At 42.9% G+C, this 25,311-nt stretch overlaps 1 protein-coding gene across 1 annotated transcript; it reads right to left on the bottom strand.

Moving 5' to 3' along the window:
* Positions 1-393: 393 nt before the first annotated feature.
* EPOR (erythropoietin receptor) lies at positions 394-24,942 on the bottom strand. Its single transcript, XM_089487756.1, has 8 exons — positions 24,699-24,942; positions 16,270-16,411; positions 14,965-15,146; positions 12,166-12,317; positions 11,425-11,572; positions 5,279-5,366; positions 4,515-4,602; positions 394-2,370 (listed from the first exon to the last, which is right to left on the bottom strand). Exons 1-8 carry the CDS (start codon positions 24,805-24,807, stop codon positions 1,804-1,806), a joined length of 1,476 nt encoding a protein of 491 aa, XP_089343882.1. The 5' UTR covers positions 24,808-24,942; the 3' UTR covers positions 394-1,803.
* Between the last annotated feature and the right edge of the window lie 369 nt (positions 24,943-25,311).

Raw genomic sequence — 25,311 nt, 5'->3', positions numbered from 1 at the left:
TCCTACTCTCTTGCTCCATCCTCTGTATGGCATCCTTTCAGATATTTAAACAGGGCTGTCATATCACCTCTTAACCATCTCTTCTCCAGGATAAACATACTCAGCTCCCTAAGTCTCTCTCCGTGGGGCTTCCATGCCTTTCACCATTTTGGTCCCCTCCTTTGAACACGCTCCATCCTTTTTGAACTGTGGTGCCCTGGACACAGGATTCCAGCTGAGGCCTGACCAGAGCAGAATAGAGTGGCACTATTACTTCCCTTGATCTAGACACTATACTGCTATTGATGCAGCCTAGAATTGCACAGGCTTTTTTAGCTGCCGCATCACACTACTGACTCACATTTAACTTGTGGTCTACAGGCAAACACAAAACAGTGAATGAACCAAAACAAAACCCATTAATTTTGTTTATTCGGTTATTTTAAAAAACTATACATTTATTTTTTTTAAAAAAGTTAATGAAGTGTTTATAAAACTATGTCCAATTCCAGTCTGAATTCTTACTCATAATTAAAAAAAACTGTATATAGACCTATTTGTGAAAATGAAATTATAGTCCTAGTGTTGAAATGTGTAGTTTCACACCAATTGTCTCATGTTGGTCTGATCCACTCCTTTGAAAAATAGTTTAAAAACAGGAGGAAAAGTTCAAGGTCTTGTCCAGTGTTATCCAAAGATTGTGAACACACTCAGATGAACAAATAACAGTAATCTTCTCATCTATTCCTACATAATCAGCCCAGTGTAAGAGAGTAAACAGCAGACAGAATACTTATACAGTTTTCCTCAAATTTGGAGGATTCTCTTCCAGGGTTTCTGTGCTTATTCAAACAGACAGACCCTTAACACGTGAATCGTTTTGTTTTGTCCCCCCCCCCCCCCCTTATCCTCATTCTACAGATGAGAAAGCCTAGTGCACACTTTGATCTGTAGCACAATGGAGGACTCCAGGATTCCAGGAACTCTTGCATGTTCTTCTCTGTTCCTGAATTCCACTCTTTCTTTCCAAGGCTGGAAGAAGTTTCCTCAAGTCTTCAGTCTCAGGCCCACACACTTAAGCAACATTTGAGGCTTGGTTTTATAACACAGCATGAAAACTTATTTTTAATATAGGCCTATAGACCAAAAGATGTAGCCAAAGGAAAGTTTAGACCTTCTTGCTCGCTGGTGTAGTATCAAAAGAATTTCCTCCAGTTGTGAAGGGTGAGTTGATTTACCTGGCTGGTTCACCTGTTGCTCAGAGAGTTTCCAGTTTCCAAGCAGGCTCTGTGCCTCAAGCCTGGGGAAAAATGGCATTCGGAGACTACAGCTGCTCCATCAGCCAGCACTGAATTTTTCAAGCGCTGCTCAAGCCCTGGAAGTCTTGTCTATCTGGAAACCTCCCGGGCCATGCCCACAGAGTCCTATGGGACATGTTGTTTCAGACAAAGTTGGCCTGCTTCACAGAACAGGTTTGCCTCTGTGGTTCCAAGGTAAAGACACTGCAGTGCTTTTCATGTCAAATGTCCTGTTTGCTGGCTCAAAGTTTAATCGTGGACCAAATATGTCCTAAGTATTTTCCTTGCGCTATGTGCCCTTTGTCCATTTACTGCCCATTCACCATCACCTCTCCATCTGGTTTGCAAACCTCTCTTCCTTCCATCAGTGCAAGCTGGAGCTTCTGAGGTGGCCCCAAGTTGTTTCCACTAGAGTTTAGTTACCACTGGAAGGAGGGGAAGAGGTGCCAGACTCTGGGGCTACTTATCTCCTTGCCTCATTTCTCCTTGGCCAAGCTGCCTAGCTGTGTGCTCACCACCATCACCACTAGGAGCAAACAATGTAGGTAGGCAGGAATGGCTCTGGCCCACCATCACAGAGGTTGGTGTATAAGCTTGCTTGGCCTGGACTGGACTCTGAAAGGCTGTAGTCAGCAGATATCCCAGAGTCAGACACCATCTGGTAGCTGCTCTTGAGCTGGACTTCCGCCTTGGGATGACCCTGAGGACAGAGGCTTTCTGAACTAGGGTCGAATACGGTGTACTCAAAGCTGGAGGATGTTTGGCTGAGTTCCGGGGACCTTGTTCCTCCACTGAGGGCTGGGTCCAGGCCCTCACTACTGTCACTGTCCAGCAAGAGCAGGGAAGCATCCCCACCAAGGCAGCAGGGCACAAGATCTTCATCCAAGACAAGGTAGTCACCCTGGAATACTTCAGAAGTTTGAGGGAGCTCCACAATGTTTCGTGTCTTGGAGGGAAGTGGAGGAGGGAGGCGAGGGCCATCCCTCTTCCGGCCATCACAGTCAGACAGGACCTCCACCAGGAAGGGCTGCTCCTCCAAATAGGGTGAGTTTTGGCTCCACCACAGATAGGCACTCTGATGTCCCATCCAAAGCTGCAAAGAAAGAGTGGTTGTTGTGTCAAGAACTAGGACACAGAATGCCATCGTACAGAGAGCCTTCCTCATCTCTCTTGTTTCATGTTTTTCTGCTAGTGGCTGCCTGTTTCCTCCTCTTCCTCCTCCTCCTCCTCCTCCCATCTCCATTTAAACTCTCCTGCAGAATGCTACCTGCTTTGCCCCACCTTTACATTTGCAAACCCTTTGAGCTAGAGTGACTTAGCAGAGACTATTATTAGGTCTAATTAACAAAAGCCTTGGGGATCACAAACTTCAGCTGAAACACTTTAAGCTGAACCTTACTAGCTATTACTGGTTTTAAACATGGTTTGGGGTCATGCCATGTTTGTGGTCTACCACAATATCAAAGAAAATTTTGAGTTCAGATAACATAGCCATATAGTACTCAATAATAATAATAATAATGATAATAATAATTATTATTATTTTAACACTTTTCCACCAACACATTCATAAATTACACGTTGCACATATTTTTGTCTTTATGAAGGCCCCACACTCAAAAATATCAACTTTTTTGGCATCTTGTACACTCTGGCAACTTTTTCTCCAATGCATTGGTACTCAGGCTCTGGTCCCCAATTCCCAGAATGCTTGAGCACTGGACATACTGGCTTGGACTTCTGGGAATCCAAAATACCTGAAGGCCAAAGTTTGAGAGCCACTGCTCTAATGATCCTTTTTCTTCACAAAACTGTCTCAGGGAATTGCTCTCCAGATGTTGTCTCTCAATTGAAATACCTTTTAGAAAGTTGGTTAGTACCTGAACTGCCATTTTAGGTCTCTAGAAAGTAAGTGTGTATGTACACAGCTTGATCCTAAAACCACATGTAAATGCATGCACATGAGCATTATGAAATAGTGTTCCACAGCATTTGGTCCTGCATATGTTTTGGATTTCAACTCCCAGAAGCCCTCTTCATCCTGGCCAATGGTAAGGGATTATTGGGAGCTGAAGTCCAAAACATCTGGAGTCAGAAGTCAAGAACCACTGCTCTAAGACATCATATGATGCACAATCTACCATCAAGATGTCTCTCTCACACACAAACGCAAACAAAATTTAGAAAGACCTAAATGAGGGCATCTCAACTGGTAACAATTTTGAAAAGGTATTTCCTTTGGGACAGTCTGCCATCGTGGTTGGGCAAAGCTAATGTAAACATTGCAACAGCGATAGAGGTTTATAGTTCTATTAAACTAGTCAGACTAAGTATATATCCTCAGTGAAGTCGAAGGCTTTCATGGCCGGCATCCATAGTTTTTTGTGGGTTTTTCGGGCTATGTGGCAGTTCTAGAGGAGTTTATTCCTGATGTTTCACCACAGATGCTGGCGAAACGTCAGTAATAAACTCCTCTAGAACATGGCCACATAGCCCAAAACCCCCCCAAAAACTATATATCCTCTACTTCAGTGGTTCTTAACCTTTGGTCCACTAGATATTCTGGACTTCAGCTCCTAGAAACCTTGACCATTGGCCAAGCTGGCTGGGGCTTCTGGGAGCTGAAGTCCAAAACACCTGGAAGACCAAAATTGGAGAACCACCACTCTACCTGATATCTAACATGCACCAACTATTGACTTTTAGAAATCAGTTTGCCACTGGAAAAGTACATGATTAGGTTGTATTGCATGCAGGGCGATAATGTAGTCTTTCAGAAGCTGCTGCATTGCAATTCCAATCAGACCCAGTCAACAAATCTATTGGTTAGGAATGCTGGGAACCATAGTGCAATAACATCTGGAGGGTCATTACAACTGCCTGACAAATCCATATAACTGTCCCTGTTTTCACCTGCTGAAAGATATATTGGCAGATATGTCTTTGGCTTCATGAGTTCAATAGAGAAAAAGAAAAAGAAATCTACTGGCTATGAATTCCAAAAGGAATCTCCTTGCACAAAGACTTCCATAAAGCATTTGTCCCTTTCACTTTTAAAATAATTGGTACCTCTCATTTCAAGGTGCTTGGCCACCAAGTGCCCCAGCTTCTATATTGAAGGACTGAGAGGTGTGTGATCCCACCGCTACGTCAAACCACTAACCACTCCAAGCTCTGCTACAGTGTGAAATGGGAATCCTGGGGAGCAAACACACACAGATGAGGGCAGTGTGGTACCTGGAAGTTGCCTTTGTAGATTGTGAAAAGGTCCTTGAATTCATGCTCTGGAGAAGGGATTACAGGCCACATCTTCTGCTTCAAAAATCTAGTGGAAGGGAATGGGACAGAATGACCAGTTGTGAGACGATATGTGCAAAAGAAGCATGAATACAGGAGGACACCCCACCACCATCACTTCAGGGAATTATAAAAATTAGGACCAGCTATGGCAGTGGTTCTCAAATGGTGGGGCAGGACCTGTGGCAGTAGGAGGAACATGAGAATTGGTCATAGGAGGCCCAAGACTTAGGGGCCCTGATCTCTAGTCGTATTCTTCCCAAACTTTTTTATGTGTAAAATTTACACATGCATTGAGTTAAATACTAAATTTACTTAAATAAAACTGTTCTATTTTGAACGATGTTGTTTCCTTCTAAAATTTTAACATATGAATACATATGAATTTGCGAATGAAAATACACACACTAAATAAAATAAATATTTTTATTCATATGCTATATTGAGTGGGTTGGGCTTGATATCCACATGTAGATTTAAAAAAAAAAAAAAAGGGGGGGGGATCCCAAGGATAAAAAATTTGAGTACCACTGATCTATGGAATTCCCATAGGGTTCAAATTGAAGAGAGTTGAGATGATGTTACAGGACCTCCAGATCTGGTCACCATAGTCCAGATATGTAGAATGGTGGAGAGGAGCGGCCATCTGATAGAGGCCAATGGGCAAGAAGACCAAAGATTTCCCAGAGCAGTCTAAATGATACCTGTGTTTGGACATGAGAGTGATGAAAGCCAAGATCAGAACGATCAACACCAGAATGAGTGACAGTGTCAGGATGAGGGGATCCAGATCTGCAAGGCAGAAGAGCAGGTTAAGGTCCCAGGAAGCTTAGACACTTGCAGTGGAAGAACTGTGGAAGAACCATTCATGATACATTCACCCAACCATTTTTTATGTTGGAGCTTCTTGGAAAAATGACTTAGAATGGTCTGACAGTCTTGTTTGGCTTGCAATTTATCACCTGGTCTTTTTAAAGTTCTTCTGATTTGGGGTCAAGCAAACCTTGATAGTTAAATGCTTCAGAATAGTTAAATACTATGCTGATCATATCACCCTGTTAAAATCACCAGAATATTCCAATTATGGTGATGACATCTATTGTCATCTGCTCACCTGTGAGCAATCAAAATGTCTTCCCTCCCACCACACAATCTAAATTTAAAACTGTCTAATGAACTGACTGTATCATGATACCAAGTTATGTAATGTAATATTAAGTACAAAATTCATGACTGTTTGGAAGAACTGTATTGTTATGTTTGAGAAATACATACTTAATAACAATGTTCTACAATGCGCCCGTATTTTACGTGGGCACGGCATATGCTGCTTTCAGCATACGCTGAAAGCCACACAAGAAAAGCCCGTTGTGCACCCCAGAAGAAGTAATGGGCCGCGTGCCCATGCCATAGGTGTGCTGTAGGCGTGAGCCCCATTACTTCTAATGGGTCTCCAGCATGCGCGAATTTCCCCTTACGTGGTGGGATCCAGAATGGATCCCCACATAAGGAGAGGAACTACTGTATTAAAAAAATCTCCTCCTCCTGTTCCTGCAGATTTTGAAGACTATATAAGATGATGAGAGAGAACACAACATGATAATGGGAAAATATGAATATATTTCATGGGAAGCAGTGGTCTCATCAGAACAGGACTTTAGGAGTAGAAGTCTAGGATCTTAAATCCTCAGAATGAGCAGGAACGCTGGCCTACTACATCTTGAATTAATGCACATTACTAGCTGAAGAAGTGGGGAGAAGATAAATCTTATACATAGGGTATAATATTAATTTCAACATTTAAAAATAACTTGCTGAGCCAGTAGTGGGAAGAATGGTAGTTTTTAAGAATGGGGTGTATAGTTTTAAAATCAGTCTCATCTTTGCAGTCACTGTTGCCTTACAAAAGGAAGAGCACATAATAAATAGGACTGGAGAATTAGAAAAGGAGACTGACAGTTTGTGCAGACTGGCTATTAAGGCTGGCCCTGAGGCAGAGTCGGGGCATGACATCCACACGACGCATGCCTATGGCGGTGTGATATGCATGCTGCGCCACACAGTGCATGGAATCACGGCGCTCCTCTAGCGCTGTGTTTAGATAATGCAGTGCCAAAGGAGTGCTGTAAAGCTGTGGCACGGCAGCTACAACACTCTTTCCAGGGCGCAAAAAGGAGCTGTTTTTTGTGGATCCTTTTTGTTCTGTGGAAAGGCCAGGTCGGGGCTGCAGTGTGTGGTTGCCATGGCCCCGATCTGGCTCTAAAAGGGGTGGCCAGAACAGCCCCTAACTCTAAAACACTGCAGAAATAATGCAGTTTGAGACCAATTTAACTGCTCTCGGTCAGTGCTAGAAAATCCTGGGGAATTGTAGTTTATTGTAGCACCAGAGCTCTCTGACAGAGAAGGCAAAATGTCAAACAAAAACTATAGTTCCCAGAATTCCATAGCAGTGAGCCAGGGCAATTAAAGTGATCTCAAACTGGATTATTTCTGCAGTGTGTTTTGAACCTAACAGGAATTAGGGCGTCTAATTGATGTATAATGTCTGGAAAATCACAAACATTAATGTAAAAGAAGCCCAAATAGAGCTTTTCATGTTGAAAAAGATTTTTTACATTGGATGACCTTTCCTTTTTTTTGGAACACTTTGAAAAAATTATGTAGTTAGATTAAAGATATTAATAGAAACCCATTGCCAGGATGACTGGCTTAGGGCCATATTTCAAATTCATTCTTTATGAGTTTAGATATCCCCTGCCAAATCTATTGCCTGTTTTCTGCTTAGTATTGTGGGTCTTTCTTATACACTGGGGTTTGGTTTCAGAACACTATTCTGGGGATACCAAAGTATGTGGCTACTCAAGTCCCATTAAATGCAGTGGCATAGTCAAACAGTATCCCTTATATAAAATGACAAAACAAGGTTTGCTTTCAAGCCATGGATGCTTGAATCCATAGATTAAAAAATTCCGTGGATGTGGAGGACTGACTGTAATTAGAAAAAGAAACACTGCTAAAATAATTGGTGTAGAAATCAAAATAATCATATACACAAAAATCACTAGTAAGTGGTTCTGCACTGTCTTCAGAATAGTATCTGAATGGTAATAGACATTGCAAATTCTGTTCATAGCTGTAGAGCAGTGGTTCCCAACCTGTGGGTTGGGACCCCTTTGGGGGTTGAATGACCCTTTCATGGGGGTCGCCTAAGACCATTGGAAAACACCTATTTAATTACAGTTATGAAGTAGCAATGAAAACAGTTTCATGGGTTTGGGTCACCACAACATGAGGAACTGTATTAAAGGGTCGCGGCATTAGGAAGGTTGGGAACCACTGCTGTAGAAGATTGTTTTTTAAACAGAGCTTTGGGCAGTTTTTAAAATCAATGACAAAACCAAAACTATTAACAGTCTGAAACCAACAATGAACTTCTAAGGTGGAATAGAGGATTCCAGCGCAATCCAGGGAACTCAACTATCCACAGTTTTCAATAAGCTGCCCAAATTAGTAATGAGGAAGGGAAAGGAGAGGAAGAAAGTCCCAAATGTTCTGCCAGTGGAATGATGAACTTATCCCATGTTCAAAATGGTATAAAAGCAAACCAAACAAGAACAAATAGAACATGTGAAAAGAAAAAAAACACTTGAATAAATTTAATTTGAATTTCTTTTGCTGTATTGCAGCTTGCTACAATTCAATTTCCCCCTTTCCCGACTTTGCCTATAGGAATAAGAAAAATCTCACATAAAAATCTGGCCACCCTCCATCCCCAGTTCTGTGGTTTATTCTGAGTAAGAAACAGTCAAAATCAAAAGAGTCAGTACTAAAGGATGAGGGATGGAATGGTTCAGCTTTTCCAAGTGGTAAACTTTATTATGTTGCTAATGCCTTCAAAGGGCTAACAGAATGGGTACACAATGACAATCCACAAAAGAAGATTGGAGTTAAAATTCAAGGATCTTTTGTACCTATTTTACAGGCTTTATGATTGGAAAGCAGGGTTTGAACATAGGGAACATCATACATAACAGAAATATATTTCTATTAGGAATATAAATATAAAAGCATGCTGGAGTGAGCAAAACCACTGGTAGCAGCCATAATATATAGTCTTGAATTTAATCCTTTTGAACTTCTTGGAATTTTTGATCTGCAGAGGGGAAACACAGTCTTTGTAGAGAAAAGAGATTTCATGTGTAATAACTAGTAAAGTGAATATGTGAATATTACAAATATTTTTGGTGGAAAATCTGGTTTGGATATCTTTAGACCAAAAATTACATAGAGAAACAAGGGGAAAAGTGACATTTCAGTATAGAGAACTGTGGCCCGTTACAAACAGGCATAAAAGTACATCCTGAGGATGTACTAGGGTTAGAAAGGGGTGTCACTTCCTGACGCCCCTAACCCTAGTACGGACCCAGTCCGTACAAAATGGCGGCACCCGTTCCACACGGGGGCCGCCATTACAATGTCACAAACGTGCTGCCTCCAAACGAAGCGGTGCGGGCGTGACGTCATCGTGCTGCGCGAGGGTGCCTAGAGTGCCCTTTCCGCGGCACGAGAAGGAGCTCCGAAACAGAGCTCCTTATGAGGTTTGCATCGCTGGCACAGCCTTTAGACGACTGTGCCAGCAACACAGAGGAGAAAGGGGCCGAGCGGCCCCTTTCTCTTTCTCCCCGCCATTGCCGGGTGTCCTTGGGGCTTGAAGCCCCAAGGACACCCCTTTCCAGGCTGTGGGGAAGTGGCCTTTTGCTGTTTCCCCGCGGCCTGGAAAGTGGCAGATCGGGGCCTCGGAGGCTGCCGTTGTGGCAGCTGAGGCCCCGATACAGCGGGGAAAGGGCCGCTTACAGGCCGCCCCAAACAGGCGGTCTGTAACGCACCTGTATTTAGGGGAATGGTATCACTTGTTAAAATATGTAATCTTAACATTTATAAAATATTACTGAAATGCAATTGAACAATTGATTAACTAAAGCAAAGATTCAGTCACACAGTAAACTTAAGGGGGAAAAAACTTGCATCCCTCAATCATCTGAGGTATACTTCTGATTGTATAACTTCTGTCTTTCTATACTACAGACTCTCTCACACTCTACAGTTATAGCACTGTGGTACCACTTTAACTGCCATAGTAGCATCCTATGGAATCCTGGGATTTGTAGTTTGGTCAGAGGGACTATAGGAGCTGGACATTTCTACCAGATTCTGTAAAAGTGCTTTGCCTCTAGCTGCAATGACTCCTGATCTACTTCTGAGCCCAAGGGCTTCAATATGCATAAGCCCAGCACTTTCAAAGGTTTTAAGATGCTTGTGGCAGTCTTGTGAAAGATTTATAAGATCCTCTTCAGAGAGAGCGCCCTTGAGTGCTTCCATGACTGTAGTCAGAAAGACAACCTGGGAGAGGGCCTTCTGGATAAAAGATCCAGAGAGGTTTACCTTCTCTGTGATGTTTTTATACTGGGGAAGACCTTTCTATCCTCCTGGTCCTTTCAACTTGTTTTACTCATTTATCTCTGGTAGAAAAGGTTATGCTGCAGCTTTTACTACAATGTAGGGTGGACAAGTGTAGAGATAGCCATATTAATAATGTGAATTTAATCAGTGTAAATCAGAGCTGCAGAATTTTGATAGTGTGATTGATGATGATGATCATGATGATCATGATAACATCAACAACAACAATTTACAAGAGTAAAGTTATTTGGCCCCATTTGTTGTTGTTGTGTGCCTTCAAGTCATTTCTGGCTTATGACAGCCCTAAGGTGACTCTATCATGGGGTTTTCTTGGCAAGTTCCTTCAGAGGGGGTTTGCTATTGCCATCCTCTGAGGCTGAGAAAGTGTGACTTGCCCAGTGAGTTTACATGGCCAGGGATTCGAATCCCCGTCACCAGAGTCATAGTCCAACGCTCAAACCACTACACCAAGTTCTTTCTACTGATGTTAATTATACTGCCTTTAAAAAAAAACTGGCTGTCCATCTGTTGGGAATGTCCTCCTCCTTGCCTCCTACTTCTCCCACCTTTTGAAGGGATTTCTTTTCAAGAGATAAATCATTTTTAATGACTTTGATTTTTTTTAAAGTGGCTTTGGCCTTCATCTTCACTCCCACCACAACATCAGCAAATCAAAAGCTATGGTCTTGCCAGGTTCTACAGTTGTTGAATGCAGAGCCCTTGAAGACTTGACCCCGCCATCCCACTGCCATGATGTAGTCCTCCAGGGCTCTATGACAAATGAACATAGAACCCTAAGTTGCTGGTAGAGTTATTGCTCTCTTTCCAAGAAATGGGAAAGGAAAATTACAAAGTAATTTCCTACTCTCACTTTCTGATGTTTTTCACTCAGTGTGGGCCCATGCTTTAAAAGGTTTGGCGGGGGGGGGGGGGGGCTGGATGTTTTAAGACACAACACTAATCCAAGTGGTAGCTTGGGGCTTTTTTTTTTTTTGGATGATTTTTCAATTGGAAAAAAAATCAAAATATAAAAGCTTTGGGAGCCTAGGGGACTTTGCTGTTGTTGTGTGCCTTCAAGAAGTCAACCCTAAGGTGAATCACAGGGTTTTCCCTGGCTGAGAGTGTGTGATTCACCTAAGGTCACCCAGTGGGTTTCTATGGCCAAGCTGGGAATCAAACCCTGATCTTCAGTGCTCAAACTACTACACCAAGCTGGCTCTCTAGGGAAACTTAGGGGTATGCAAAACAAACAAATAAATAAATCTCCCTACTCCTGTGTTTTATTATTAAAACCAGTTATTTATAATTTTGTCATGGTAAACCACCTAGAGCTTTATAGGACTGTTGAAATAACTACAATGAATGAATGAACAACATGAAGATTCCTTACCACTGGGTATCACTACTGACACAGATTGTGACCAGACACTCCAGTAGCCATCATAGGATCCTCGAGCCTTGGCCCTCACTGCCAGAGTGTAGTGAATCCCACTTTTCAGATTCACAAGGTGATATGTCTGCCCAATGGTAGTCTCCACCTGAACGACAAAAGCAGAGGTAAGAGGGAAGGAATCATAGAATTATAGCATCATAGAGCTAGAAAAGACTCCAAGGGTCATCCAGTCCACCTCCCTGCCAAGCAGGAGCACACAATCAAAGTACCCCCGACAGATGGCCATCCTGCCCCTGTTTAAAAACCTCCAAAGAAGGAGACTTCATCACATCCCGAGGGAGTGTGTTGAACAGCTCTTACTGCCAGGAAATTCCTCCTAATGTTTAGATGGAATCTCTTTTTCTGTACTTTGTGTCCATTACTTCAGGAACTATTCCTGGAGGAGCAGAAAAAAGCTTGCTCCATCCTCAATGTGACACCCCTTCAAATACTTAAACAGGGCTATCATATCACCTCTTAACCTTCTCATCCTCAGACTAAACATACCCAGCTCCCTAAGTTGCTCCTCATATGACATGGTTTCCAGAACTTTCACCATTTTGGTCGCCCTCCTCTGGACACACTCCAGTTTGTCATTATCCTTTTTGAATTATGGTGCCCAGAATTGGACGTATTCCACATGAGGCCGAAAGAGGGAGACAGTTTCCAGAGTTAGGTAGCAAACAACCAGTGACTTACCCGGTGGGTCTCGTAACCCTCAGGGGAGATGGACACCTCATAGTGCAGGTTGCTGTCCATGTTTGTAACCGGAGGTGGCAACCAGCTCACATTCAACAGTTGTGATGACTCCAGCAGCTGCACTGTCAAGTTGGAGGGGGGATCCAATAAAACTGTCACAAGTGGAAGAAAAGGAGAATAGTAGTGTCAGAATAGAGAGGATGAGCCAGCGTTGCCTAGTGGCTTGAGTTGACAACTATGGGCTCTGGAGATCAGAGTTTGAATCCCATCTTGGCCATATAAACCCACTGGGTGCCCTTGGGGAAATCACTCCCTCTCATCCTCAGAAGATGACAATGGCAAACCTCCTCTGATTAAACATGCCAAGAAATCCTTGTGGTGGGGTCACCATAAGCCAGAAATGACTTGAAGGCACCCAACAACACACATCCTTCCTCTTTACATTAAGGCAGTGGTTGGGAAATTTGGTGTATGAAAAATGGCCCCCAACATAGCTGTTCCTTGATATAAGGCAATGCAATAGACAGTGAATTTACCACTCACATTACCCATCTCTGCCAGGCCTGTATTATCTCTCCTGCTTTGCCACCAGGGCTGGCTTGACCTCAGGCAGCAGATGCTCAGGGACAGTGATGAAATGAAGGACAGAGCTCTGTGTCCCATCAGACCTGACTAGTGACCCCTAAACTAATCTGTAGCTCTCTCACATGGATGTGTGGCTCCTGTCCTGTGTCTCCAGTGCTGAAATAAGTTTGAACAGCCAAGCAGGGCAACTTTGATATAGGAAAGGAGTGGAGGCACCATCTTTGCCCTTTGCCTCAGCAGCAGAGGACTCTTGCTCCAAAAAAACTAAGACTTATAACCCTGGCACTGAGGCCTAGCAATGCAATCCTATCAACATTTAGATGTATGACATTAAGAATTCTCTGAAGATGCCAGCCACAAATGTTGGCAAAATGTCAGGTACTCCATCTTCTAGAACATGGCCACATTGAAAAACCCACAAAAAACTATGGATGCCGGCCATGAAAGCCTTCGACTTCACATTTAGATGTATGTTCCACTTAACTCCCTTGCTACAATTGGCATTTTCTGCTATGGCAGTTTTCCTGTGCCTTTCAATGGTGGCACAGCGTAACAATGGAGAATACTGCACTACACTGGTATAGTGATTTTATTCCACTTTCACTGCTACTCTGCCTTCTGTGGCATTCTGGGATTTGTAGTTTAGTGAGGACTAAGGGCTCTCTGGCTGTGAATTCTAAATGTCTTTCCCTAAACTGCAAATCACAGAATGCCACAGGAGTCAGCCACAGGATTAAAAGTGGAATGATAGCACTATAATTTTGTGGTGTGTGGTATATTCAACAGATGAAGCTTTTCTTGATACAGAGGTGTAGCATTGAGAAATGTTTCACCTGACAAGGTTTTGTCACACAGGTATAGTCTGTCTCTGCTATCATTCTTTCTTTGTTTGTTTAATGGACAACTAATCTACTGAGAGTCAAACCACTTGAATCTCACATATGCCCTTATCACACGAGGAGTTTTGCAGCTCAGATCCGGAGTCACTCCTGGTCCAACCATACGAATTCACGTTAAAATGTGATGTATTATCACACGTGATTGATTTCTATGTGGGGGTCGTTCCGAGGCAGATCCACAGTCAATCTGAAGTGACCATCTACTTCCATTGCTGCCAAGGGGGAAATGCTGCTGGGAAAAGGGCAGAGAGCTACTGGGGAATGAATGTATTCATGTTTTAACGTGGACAGAGATGAGGGTGGGCAGTGGATGCTGGTTTGAAAGCAAAAACGGACTCCAGAGCCCATAGAAAAGGCTGCTAGTTAGGATGAAAAAACAGACTCCAAAGCCCAAAGAAACAGCTGCTGGTTGGGATGAAATAACGGACTCCAAAGCCCATAGAAAAGGCTGCTGGTTGGAATGAAATAACGGACTCCAAAGCCCATAGAAAAGGCTGCTGGTTGGGATGAAATAATGGACTCCAAAGCCCATAGAAAAGGCTGCTGGTTAGAATGAAAAAAACAGACCCCAGAGCCCATAGAAAAGGCTGCTAGTTAGAATGAAAGGATGGCACATTCGGATGTTTCAGAGAGGAATGGAGGACTGTCAAGGAAGGCACATTTGGGTGATGCTGGAAGGGTTTTGGCAGCTGGCAAGGATGGCAAATTCAGATGTTTCAGGGGGAATAAAATAGAGGGGGAGAGGAAACGTGAGGCTCTCATTCACGTGAGGCTAGCATTCACGTGAAACTGGAACCAGGAAGTGACCCCCTCCTTCACCCCAGAAGTGCAAAGCTTCTTGATGCATTCAGAGCACCACTGAGTATGCACAAGGGTGCCGATTCGAATAGTTGAATCTGCATGTTATGTACCGGTGTGGTAATTCAATGTGCACTGGCTCCGCTTTGCCTCAGTAATGACCACAATTTTGTTCTTCATGTGTGATAATTCATCACATGAATTGCCTTGGATTCGAATTGACTCTGCTTCTCCTTCACTTCGGATTGGCTCTGGATTTGAGTTCCAATCTCGTGTGTGATAAGGGCCATAGACTCTTTGCCCCTTCTATTGTGGCTAGAGCAAGCACTTGGATTTAGTACTTGTGGTGGGTTGTTGCCTTATGAGAAAACATCCCGAGGTGAAAGATTTCCCATCTAATCTAGAAATCTAGGAAGCCAGATTTGGGGCTTGTTGGAAGATAGACTCTTTCCGGATTAGGAAGATACTGGTTGGGTCACATCCTACAGAGCCCATCCCTCTTATGCTTAGGACTTACTTAGCCTTTCGACATAGAGGTCTCTTCTGCTATATATGGTGCGGTTTGTCTCATCAAAGACCTTTATTTCTATGGGAGCAAAGGCCGAAACATCTCCCCGTGGAAAGAAGCAAATATAGCGTGTTGTGTTCCAAGGTGTGTACTCCAGAGTCAAATTGCACAGCGTCAAGTATTTGTCTTCCCTGAATGAAAAGAAATGATAGAATTTTATGAAAACTTGGGACAAAATTATTCTGGAAAGTTTCTTTATTGTTCCCAGTAGAAACCACAGAAACAAGATGGACATTATTTAGGAGCCTCCTGAAGACCAGACAGGCATCTACATGATTTACAATGTTCATCATGAAAATGTTTACTTCTGAGATTTTTTAAAAAGCTTCCCATCAGGGCTAGCAGTCAGGATACAACATTAAAAATGTCAAATGCTTTTGAGCGAACATTTGGATGAGTATTTCAAATTTACATCTGAACTCTTCTCCAGCATTTGTGCAGCTCCTGGCAATATTTCCCACTCTCCTTTCTCTTTGTCTTCTCCTCTTCTAGTTTGGGACAGGCAAAGTGCAACCCTTGTTGGACTGGAGCTCCCAAAAACCATAGTCGGAAAAGCCAATGGTGACGAATACTGGGAGTTGCAGTCCAACTATATCTGGAGGGCCAGTAGTGTGCCTTACGCTGTCCTAAACCCTTCTGCCTGGTCTGCCCCTCAGCAGAACCAATGCCAGAGAGAAACTCTTTTGTCTGCAACATCCCATCCTCTGTTGAATGTAATGGTGGCTTCCCACCATACGTTCGAATGAGGACTCCCATCATCCTCAACCAGAACATCATTTGCTGTGCTGTCTGGGTAAATTATAGTCAAATGTCCAATACAGGTGAAGGGAAATAGGTGTGGGATGGCTACTCGTATTTAGCCATTTGTTGGAACCAAGGGTTGGGTCTATGGTTGACAGATTAAAACTGCAGGGGGTTCCTGTACCATTAAAAGTTGTGTAAAAGGAGACTAATCAGCAGTTGCTTGTTACCTGGTTATGTATCAAGCAAGACCTTTGAAATTCCCTGTTTTACACAACACATTAAAAATACTGGAGCCATCTTCAGTTCTCAGTCCAACAACCCTTGGGTCTAATATTAAGGACAGGTACAGGGTCACCATAAAATATCTTTTTTAAAAATGGCAGGTTTGGGGAGGAGATCTGGCAAGTCCAGGAGGATCCAAGCTGATAGATCTGAGCATCTTCATGTCTAAGAGCCAAAATGCTAGCCCCTTGAGACTGACTATTCTTGTATAACTTATAAGCCACTCACCCATACTTGTAGCCAAAGCTGTAAGTGCTTCGATTGTTCTGTTCATCAGCATCGCTGGATGTCTCCCAGAAGCAAGCCAGCTCTTCCATTTTCTCTGTGAAACACTTGGGGTATGAGATGTTCTCTTTCTGTAGAAATGAAACTAGAGGCAAAATCAGAAATGTTACCCACAGAAATGGAGAAGGAGCTGGGTATGTTTAGCCTGGAGAAGACTCAGGCTGCATCCGCACTGCAGAAATAATCCAGTTTGACGTGGCTCAATGCTATGGAATTCTGGGAACTGTAGTTTGTTGTGGCACCTGCTCTGCCCAGAATTCCATAACATTGAGCCATGGGAGTTAAAGTGGTGTCAAACTGAATCATTTCTGCAGAGTGGATTCAGCCTAAGAGGTGACATGATAGCAATCTTTAAATATCTGAAGGGATTCATAAAGAAGAGGGAATTCTTATTATTGTTATTATTATTATTGTTATTATTATTATTATTTACTTATATAGCGCTGTAGATTTGCACAGCACTGTACATACAATCAATAAAACAAATGAAAATAAACCTGCCTATGGCATACAATCTACAGAATAAGAACAAAATACATATAAAATCTGTTGGGTATGCTTTGATTTAGATGTCCTGCATGGCAGGGGGTTGGACTGGATGGCCCTAGTGGTCTCTTCCAACTCTACGATTCTATGATTCTATAATACAGAATAATACATGATAGAATTCGATAAAAAAGCAAGCAACAACAAATGAGGGGGTTTTTTCCTGCTGCTCCAGGGAACATAAACCAATGGTTTCAAATAACACAAAAAGAGATTCTACCTGAATGTTATTGACTGTAAGACCTGTTTGAGAGTGGAATATATTGCCTCAGAAAATGGTATATTATCTTTTGGATTTTTTTTTTAAAACAGAAGTTGGAAGCGACAGGATATCTTTCAGAAGTGCTTTGGTCGTATATTCCTGCATGGCAAGGGCAAGAGATTGGGCCCTTGTGGTTCCTTCCAGTTCTATGATTCTAAAGTTCCTCATCTCACAAATTATCAGTACCTAGCAAATCTGTGTATTCTGAACTAAAAATAAAGCAAAGCATTATTTTCTCTTAAACAACCCAAATTTAGCAACATGGAAGGAAAAAAAGGTGGGGGAAAAATCCTTTTGAACTAAGATTTTCAGAGTGGCAAAAGTTTGTTTTATATGGGGAAGGGGAGGCGAGGACTATTTATGATGGCAAATGATCTTCTCCCTTGGCTTCCTCCACCACAGCCTTCCGTATACACACCAGGTTCCAGCACTATATGTTTCTAAAATAAGAGATGCAGAAACTCAAGTTTGCTTATATTTAATGATCTTCCCTGGGGAAACATTGCAAGTATTTTTGTGTGTGTGTCTAGGGGGGGGGGGGGTTGCTTTATTAGTTTTGTTAATTTTTGAAGTTTTTTTTTAATTTCATTTTTATTGAGCTAAGCTTTAAAATTTTATTTTTCCTAAAACGACAGTTCCCAAAATCTGGGAAGTAGCCCAAAAATATAATTCATCCAAATAGGATTTCTAGATAGGGTTGCCATAACCCGGTTGCAACCGGGTTTTTTCCGGTTTTGGTGGCACCTGCCTGGTCATGGCACGGGTGCCGCCAAAAACCGGGAAAAGCCCGGTTGCAGCGGGGTTGCTAGGCAACCCTGGGGCCTCGCTGCCCTCCTCCTCCTCCACCGCCCATGGCCGTGCGGAGGAAAAGGAGGGCAGCGAGGCCTGGGGCGGAGGAGGCTGCAGGGAGGCGGTGCCTCTTGGGCGCAGCCGCGCCAACCTCCCCACCTCCCTGCAGCCTCCTCGCCTCCTTCCTGGTCTCCGCGGGGGCCAAGAAGGAGGTGAAGCCCTGGCCATCGCCTCCGGCTCCTCGCCTCCTTCCTGGTCCCTGAGGGGGCCAGAAACGAGGCGAGGCCCCGATCCTGGCCTCCGATCGCGGCGAGGCCCGGGGCCCAGGCGGGGAGGGAAAGCCTCCTTAAGTGGAGGCTTTTCCTCGCCGCTTGGCCTCCGCTCCCTGCCACGATCGCGAGGGAAAATGTAGGACATAATTTTCAAATGTAGGACACAATTTTGTGTGTCCTACATTTGAAAATTTTGTCCTACATTTTTTCCCGGTTTGGAGGTCCGGCGCTATGGCAACCCTATTTCTAGAGGGGGGAAAAACGAAGCTGGCTCCTATGCCTTTAAATGGTACTGTTGAAGAGGGATTTCAGCCTTAAGTGGTTGGATGCCTTTTTGACAGAGAAAAGAGCATACAAATGCAAGAATTTACTAGCTAACCAATCACTCAACCAAGCAACCAGTGGCAGTGTTTCTTGGCACACAACCAGTTAAAAGCAACATCTGCTGCAAGTCCTGCTTCATCACAGCCATTCAAGGTACAAGAGCCGTCTCCAGTTTTCATTCTGGCAGCCTTAAATGGTTGGATGCCTTTTTGACAGAGAAAGCAGCATACAAATGCAAGAACTAACTAGCTAACCAATCATTCAACCAAGCAACCAGTGGCAGAATAACCAGCACTTTGTGCATGCCCTCCTCTCTTTTGTTTTCTTACAATCATGTCCCCAGTTTGATTCCCCATAGTCACTAAGGTGTGAGTAGCTGAAACTGAACTCTGTAACAGGTTCTCCCTTGTACTTTCCTCCATTCCTCCTGAACTGTTCTATGTGTCCACAAATGTGTGGAGCTGAGTCAGGTTTTATTATTCCCTGCCAACACCTCTTCATTTCCAGCAAGCATTAATCTACAGTGGGTCCTTGGAATGCATGGGGTGCATGGATGTGTTTGGTTTCAGGAAATCCAAAATCCATGGAGGCCCAAATCCCATTAAATACAATGGCATAGTGAAGTGGCATCTCTTATATACAATGGCAAAAGCAAGGTTTGCTTTTGGAATTTACATATCAAGCTGTGGATGCTTGACTTTGTTGGTAAAAAATCCATGGGTACTAAGGGCTGGCTGTATTTGAATTGTTTCCTCAGACGTTTCCCACATCAGAGCAAACACTCAGGTGCATGCCGAAGTCTGGTGCTCCATGGACTGGCGTGCAGCAGACTGACTGTGCTTTTCAATATTCAGAAACTAAAAATCTATATACAGTGGACCCTTGTTATACGCTGGGGTTTGGTTCCAAGATCCCCCGTGTATAACAAAATGCGTGCATGCTCAAGTCCCATTAAATATAATGGCATAGCAAAATGGTGTCCCTTATAAAAAATGGAAAATTAAGGTTTGATATTTGAAATTTATACTTTTTTGAACATATTCAAACTGTGTATGCTTGAATCCGTGTATAAAAAATCCATGTATAAGAAGGGCCGACTGTAAATCAAAATGTAAATGTTCATTTGTTCAAAATCTTAAATCTCCGAAAGTTTTTCACCAATTGCTTTGAAATTTTGACACATCATTCCTTTCAAATATACACCTGTTTTTATATACATATACCTACTATTATATAGATGTCACACCAGTGACAGGTAAAAATGGGTTTTTTATAAAAAAAACAGCGCCATCTGTTGGACATAACAGCAACACACGCTATGCTAAATATCCAATTGGCATTAGCAATTACCATCAACAAATCTTTAGGGCCAATCTTTAGAATTGTGCAGTTTAGATCTAGAGACGGATTATATGTTGCGTGTTCTAGAGTCGGCAAACCAGACAATCTCTATATCTACACAGACAATGGCACAACAAAAAAATATTGTATACCCACAAGCACTGTGAAATTAAATATTTCAGAAACGTGCGCTTTCTCTTTTCTTTCTTTTCCATTTAACCAGACTGAGCCACAGCAACGCATGGCCGGGTACAGCTAGTAAGTAAATAAAATGGAAGCATTTTCTGTATCACAAAAGACCCAAGAAACTTCTCTATATGCTGCTATTCCCCACCAATGACCATAGCCACAGGTTGAGGTTGAACCAGCCCTACCTTCAGGCAGAGTGAAGCAACCTGCTCAGACTTCAGAATCTTACAGGTGGGGAACAGTGGCATTCCTCTTCTGTCTCCTGCAAGATCCTTCCTCATCATAGAGGACAGTTAAATTTACCATAGATCTGCTCTATATGCCCCACCAGCAACTCATTGATCTCAGTGGTGGTGCTGGTGGAGGACACCATTTTGCATTGCCAGTATTGATGTCAGATTCATCTGCCAGTCATGTTTGTTTCTGTACTTGGAGACAGGCACAGCTTGTTGGCTTTGCACAGGGTTGTTGTTGTTTTTTCCACACTACTCAACCAAAGCACAATAATAATAATAATAATAATAATAATAATATATTTATATTCTGCCTTTTCCTGAGGGAGTTAAGGCAGATTACAAAAGAGAGTATAACAATAAAATATACTGTGACTCCACTTTAGCTGCTATGGCAGCATCCTAGGAAACCTAGGTCTTTCAGTGTGGTCAGAGTGGGGGCTTCTAATACAGACTCTGCTTCATGAGACTAGTCCACAGATATAGCAAGCTTTCCTGCCACCTTAAATACAAGCAGTTTTCACACAGCCCATCTCCAAATGGTCAAAGGCTGCATGGTCAGCATATGTACTTTTGTGTATATGGACCAGGGGACCTTCCATTCTACAGTCACAGCACTTGTATAGCACATTCACAGTGCTCTGAATGAGAAATTCTTAGTGCCTTTCCCTAAACGGCAAATCCCAGGATTCCACAGGAGGGGACCATGAGAGTTAAAATGAAATCAAAGTGTTGTAATTGTGATGTGTGAAAGGACCCCTGGTTTCAGGTCATACACGCACATCAAAGATATGCAACAACATTTTGTTGAGGGCCGCGTGTTTGTTGTTATTTGGCAAACATTGCAAACTGTCATGCTTATATACAGAGTCACATGGTTAGGAACCATGCCTTTTAGGACCTCTTTTCCTTAAATTTTACACACACACACACACACAACTTACAGGCCTCTGCAATTGACATGTGTTTCCCGAGATAAGGGTTGGGTTGGAGCGCACACCCTCAAACCCTGTTTTCCGTTCCCGCCAGTTCGAGTAGAATCTGGCTTGAGGAAAGAAGTACAGGAAAGAGGAGGGTGCACCAGAGAAAGAGCTTATTATCCAACACAGAGAGATGTATTTTTATATGGCTACTAATATAGACCAGTTAGCGATTCTCAGTCTCCTGAGGCCAAGTCAGTTGTTTGAAAGGAACCATGGAGAGGTAGGGTCATGTAGGTTCTCTTTTATTTCAGTCCTTCATTCATGCAACCCCACTTTTGACTCTAGAAATATCAGCCCATAGGAATCATTAGATTCTGGTATTGATACAATAACCAGAGAATAATAACTGTTTTGCTTTGCTTAGTCCTTTGGCCTTCAGAAAACCGCAGTCTAGCTGTGAGCACGCTAATTTGCCTTGATCTCTCACAGTCCTTTGTAAAATGGGACCAATATCCTATTTCAGATTTTTGCTCATTCCCACAAAGTGTGGTTTTAGCTTCGTTCCCACCAAGTCTGCAAATGGATGTGTCTCTGAGTGTGTGTAAATTGCAGTGATGTATTCAAGTCTTATAGTCCAAGTCTCAAGTCAAGTCTCTGCCTTCATGTCTCATGTCCAGTCTCAAGCCCTTGCAAGATACTTTCAAATTGAGTCTCAAGTCTGGGAGCTAAGTTTTAACAGAAAAAAATGAGACTTGGTGCATTTTTTGCAGGAACAGCAAGAGTGTTAGGAAATGGGCTTGAGGTGGGGTTGAAGTGTGCTTGGCAGCCTGTCCCCTTGCACATCAGAGGAGCCTTCTAAAGTTTTTCAAAAGCTTTAGAAGGATCCCTCCACCTCAAGCCCACACAAGCTGTTCGAAGTGAATGGCATCAACAAGACAGTCGCTAAAAATGTACAAGTCTTAAGTCAAGTCAGTATGTCATTTTTGCTAATTCAAGTCCAAGTCAAGTCATTGAAGCAACCTGAGCCTGAAGCAATTGACTCGAGTCTACAACACTGGTAAATTGACATTGAGTAAAAGGCACCACCTGTGATTAGGATTCTGTCTCACCATTTGCTACATTGGCAAGGACTGCTGGGAAATGCAGTCCAACAATCTCTAGAGTGCCTCATGATTCCCGCCCCTGTTTGAGGCCTATAGCTGTGTTCCAAAAGGAAGACATGCACCTGCAAGCCAGAACTTTGCATGTAGCATGTGCTTCCTCTTGTTTAAAAGCTCTTTCCAGGAGCTGTGGCTGTCTCTGTATTTCATCCTGTAGGATTGGGGCATAAGGCAGACTATTTTAAATGGAATAACTGGGAGCCTTTCATACTACACAGTTATAGCACTATGATTCCACTTTAAGTGCCACTGCTCCATCCTATGGAATCCCAGTGTTTGTAGTTAGTTTGTAGTTAAACTACTAATTCCAGGATTCCATAGGGTGGGATCATGGTAGTTAAATAAGTGCTATATGAGTGCTATAACTGTAGTATGGGAGAGCTCATGCTTCATAAATAGAAAAGTACATAGGTTGACCCTATCTATGCAGATATGTATTCCATCATGAATTTGGAATCTCATCAGAGAAGGAACGGCAGGGTGCACATGTGAAGCTCTCTCTCACATATGCTAAGAGCATATGTGAGAGAACATGGGGAAGGTAAATTCCTCAAATCTCCCATCAGCATGACCACAGTCAGTTGGAGAATTCTGGAAGTGGTAATGGCCACGTTGATGGTGAATTTTGGTAGCTGTGTTCTGAAAATGTAACTTTCCCAAGCTCTTTTTGTGTTCTTAATTCAAAAAACTGGATTTGTAGACTGGATATATTTAAGGTTGGCTTTAGCCTCATTTCTATGCATCCAATGTATTTAATTTTCAGGTTAACATCTAACAGTAAAAATAGCAACTAATAAATATTTAGGGAAGAACAGCAGAAGCTAAAACTAAATTTCTTCTCTAGACTTAAGTTGCAAAATTCAGATATTTGGAAGGAACAGTGGTGTTCAGTTGCCACGTGGGAAATGTATACACCCACTGCTTTAGAATATTGATACTACTTTGCTAAGTACACCCTGAGTTTATGTGTCTACACAACACATACCAAGAGCTCCACTCTAACTGACATACACCGTCCTTTGTGAGAAGTTATTCTTTTTGCTTATTCTGCTTCTGCTCCTCTGCTTAACTGCATACTGATCTTCACCTAAATGTTTCTGTCACCATAGGAAAGCAAACACGGGACATATGCTAAGGTGGAAAGTGAAGTCTTAAAGCTTTCAGCAAGAATCTCAAAACCTATTATCACTGCCTTCCCAGTCAATAAGAGATCATCTCTTTCAACTGATGAAAAACTGTTCTGAATTGGCCAGCTCTCTGTTTCCTTCAATATATAAGAAGAATCCACTTGACCTTACAAGATGATTCTCTCTTCTGTTTAACCTCCTCAGAAAGATAGATAGGTACATAGTAAATGGATGGATAGATAGATAGATAGATAGATAGATAGATAGATAGATAGATGAGAGCACAAACTTCCACACTGAAATGTTTTCAATTTCAACTCAATTTCAATTTCTTAGATTGTAAGCCTGAGGGCAGGGAACCGTCTAACTAAAAGATTGTATGTACAGCGCTGTGTAAATTTACAGCGCTATATAAATAAAGGTTAATAATAATAACTCCGCTAAAAGTTTTCATTCTACTTCATACTGATTAAGGCAGCAACAGAGAAACTGAAAAAATGATACAGAAAAAAGGGTAATGCTGAAGAGCATGAGACAGAATCAGCTAGAAGTGATTGATTCACTCTGTTTTGCATACACAGGCCCCATATAGACAGGCCAAAATAAAGCTCCTTTGAGTCACTTTGGAGGTATGCTGTTTAAATGATGCATGCGTCCTAAAATTCTGGAAGCCGCGGCAAAGCCACAATCCAGTCCTAAGGATGGGAGCACAGCTTTGGTGCAGCTTCCGGACTCTTAGGATGCATGCATCTTTTAAACAACATACCTCCAAAGTGACCCAAAGCAGCTTTATTTTGGCCTGTCTGTATGGGGCTACACAGACCTGAAGTTTCGGTTCTTAGTCCCAACCAATTCATTGGCCCACCTGTTCAGTTACTTATTCAATGAATCTACTCTAGTTGGGACTAACCAATAGAACTCAGGTTTATTATTGCAGACTCCTGTTTATTATTGTCATGCTGCCAGCCCATACTATGGCTTGCTGCCAGCCTTCCAGGGGACTCAAAAGAGAGCTTGCATTTAGCAACAGTCAGGATGCACACAAACACATGCACACATGCAAAACGTTCAGGCACAGTTTATCATCACAGTGGTTTCTCTTGGAGTAATTCCCTTCTCTCCATGACACTCCTTCCCCAGTTGCTCAATTTCACTCCCCACACATGTTGACTGGGCCTACCAGTCCTGATGAAACACAGAAGGTACCTTTGTTGCTGAAGTAAGGCCCCCAGTTCCCAGCATCCCCCTGAGATGAGTCAGAGGCCCAAAGCACCAGGGCCAAAAAGGTGGCAATCCATCTCCAGCCTTGCTCCATGCTGTTGGAGTTGGTTGGTGGTGGGTGGTCTTCTTTCCAGAGGTGTCCTTCCACCTGCTCTCTGCATCTGCATCTGGCCCTGTGAGAGCTGCTGCTTTCCCTCGCTTGGCTATCCAGCTGGAGGCTTTAGATAAGGGGTGGAGCAGGAACAACAAAACGGCTGTGACAGCGACAGCAGCAACTCTGAGCAGAAGTTGAAAGAGAGAAGCAGAGCTGCTCTTGTACCCTATGGGTTTTGCCACAAGTATGGGAAAGGTCTCTTTGTGTCAACAAGATCCAATGGCAGCTAAAACCTCAAGACCCGCATCCTGGGTATTCTTCCTGGTTCCACCACAGGGCACTGTTTCAGGGTGGGATGTGCCGATTTTCATGACCAGAGCATTTTAAGTCTACAGATGTGACAATCTGGGAGGCAACCTGTCTTAGAAATGAACTCTGGAAGAGGGTAGGAGGTGAATCAATACATATGCTGGTTAAGAAAAAAAACAATCTGATGAAAAGCAG

The sequence above is a fragment of the Sceloporus occidentalis genome, unplaced genomic scaffold, assembly GCF_023333645.1.
Source record: "Sceloporus occidentalis isolate IW3139 unplaced genomic scaffold, rSceOcc1.0.p SCAF_1, whole genome shotgun sequence".
Taxonomy (NCBI): domain Eukaryota; kingdom Metazoa; phylum Chordata; class Lepidosauria; order Squamata; family Phrynosomatidae; genus Sceloporus; species Sceloporus occidentalis.
Note: the sequence above shows the minus strand (reverse complement) of the source record. Positions and strands in the feature narration are given on the sequence as shown.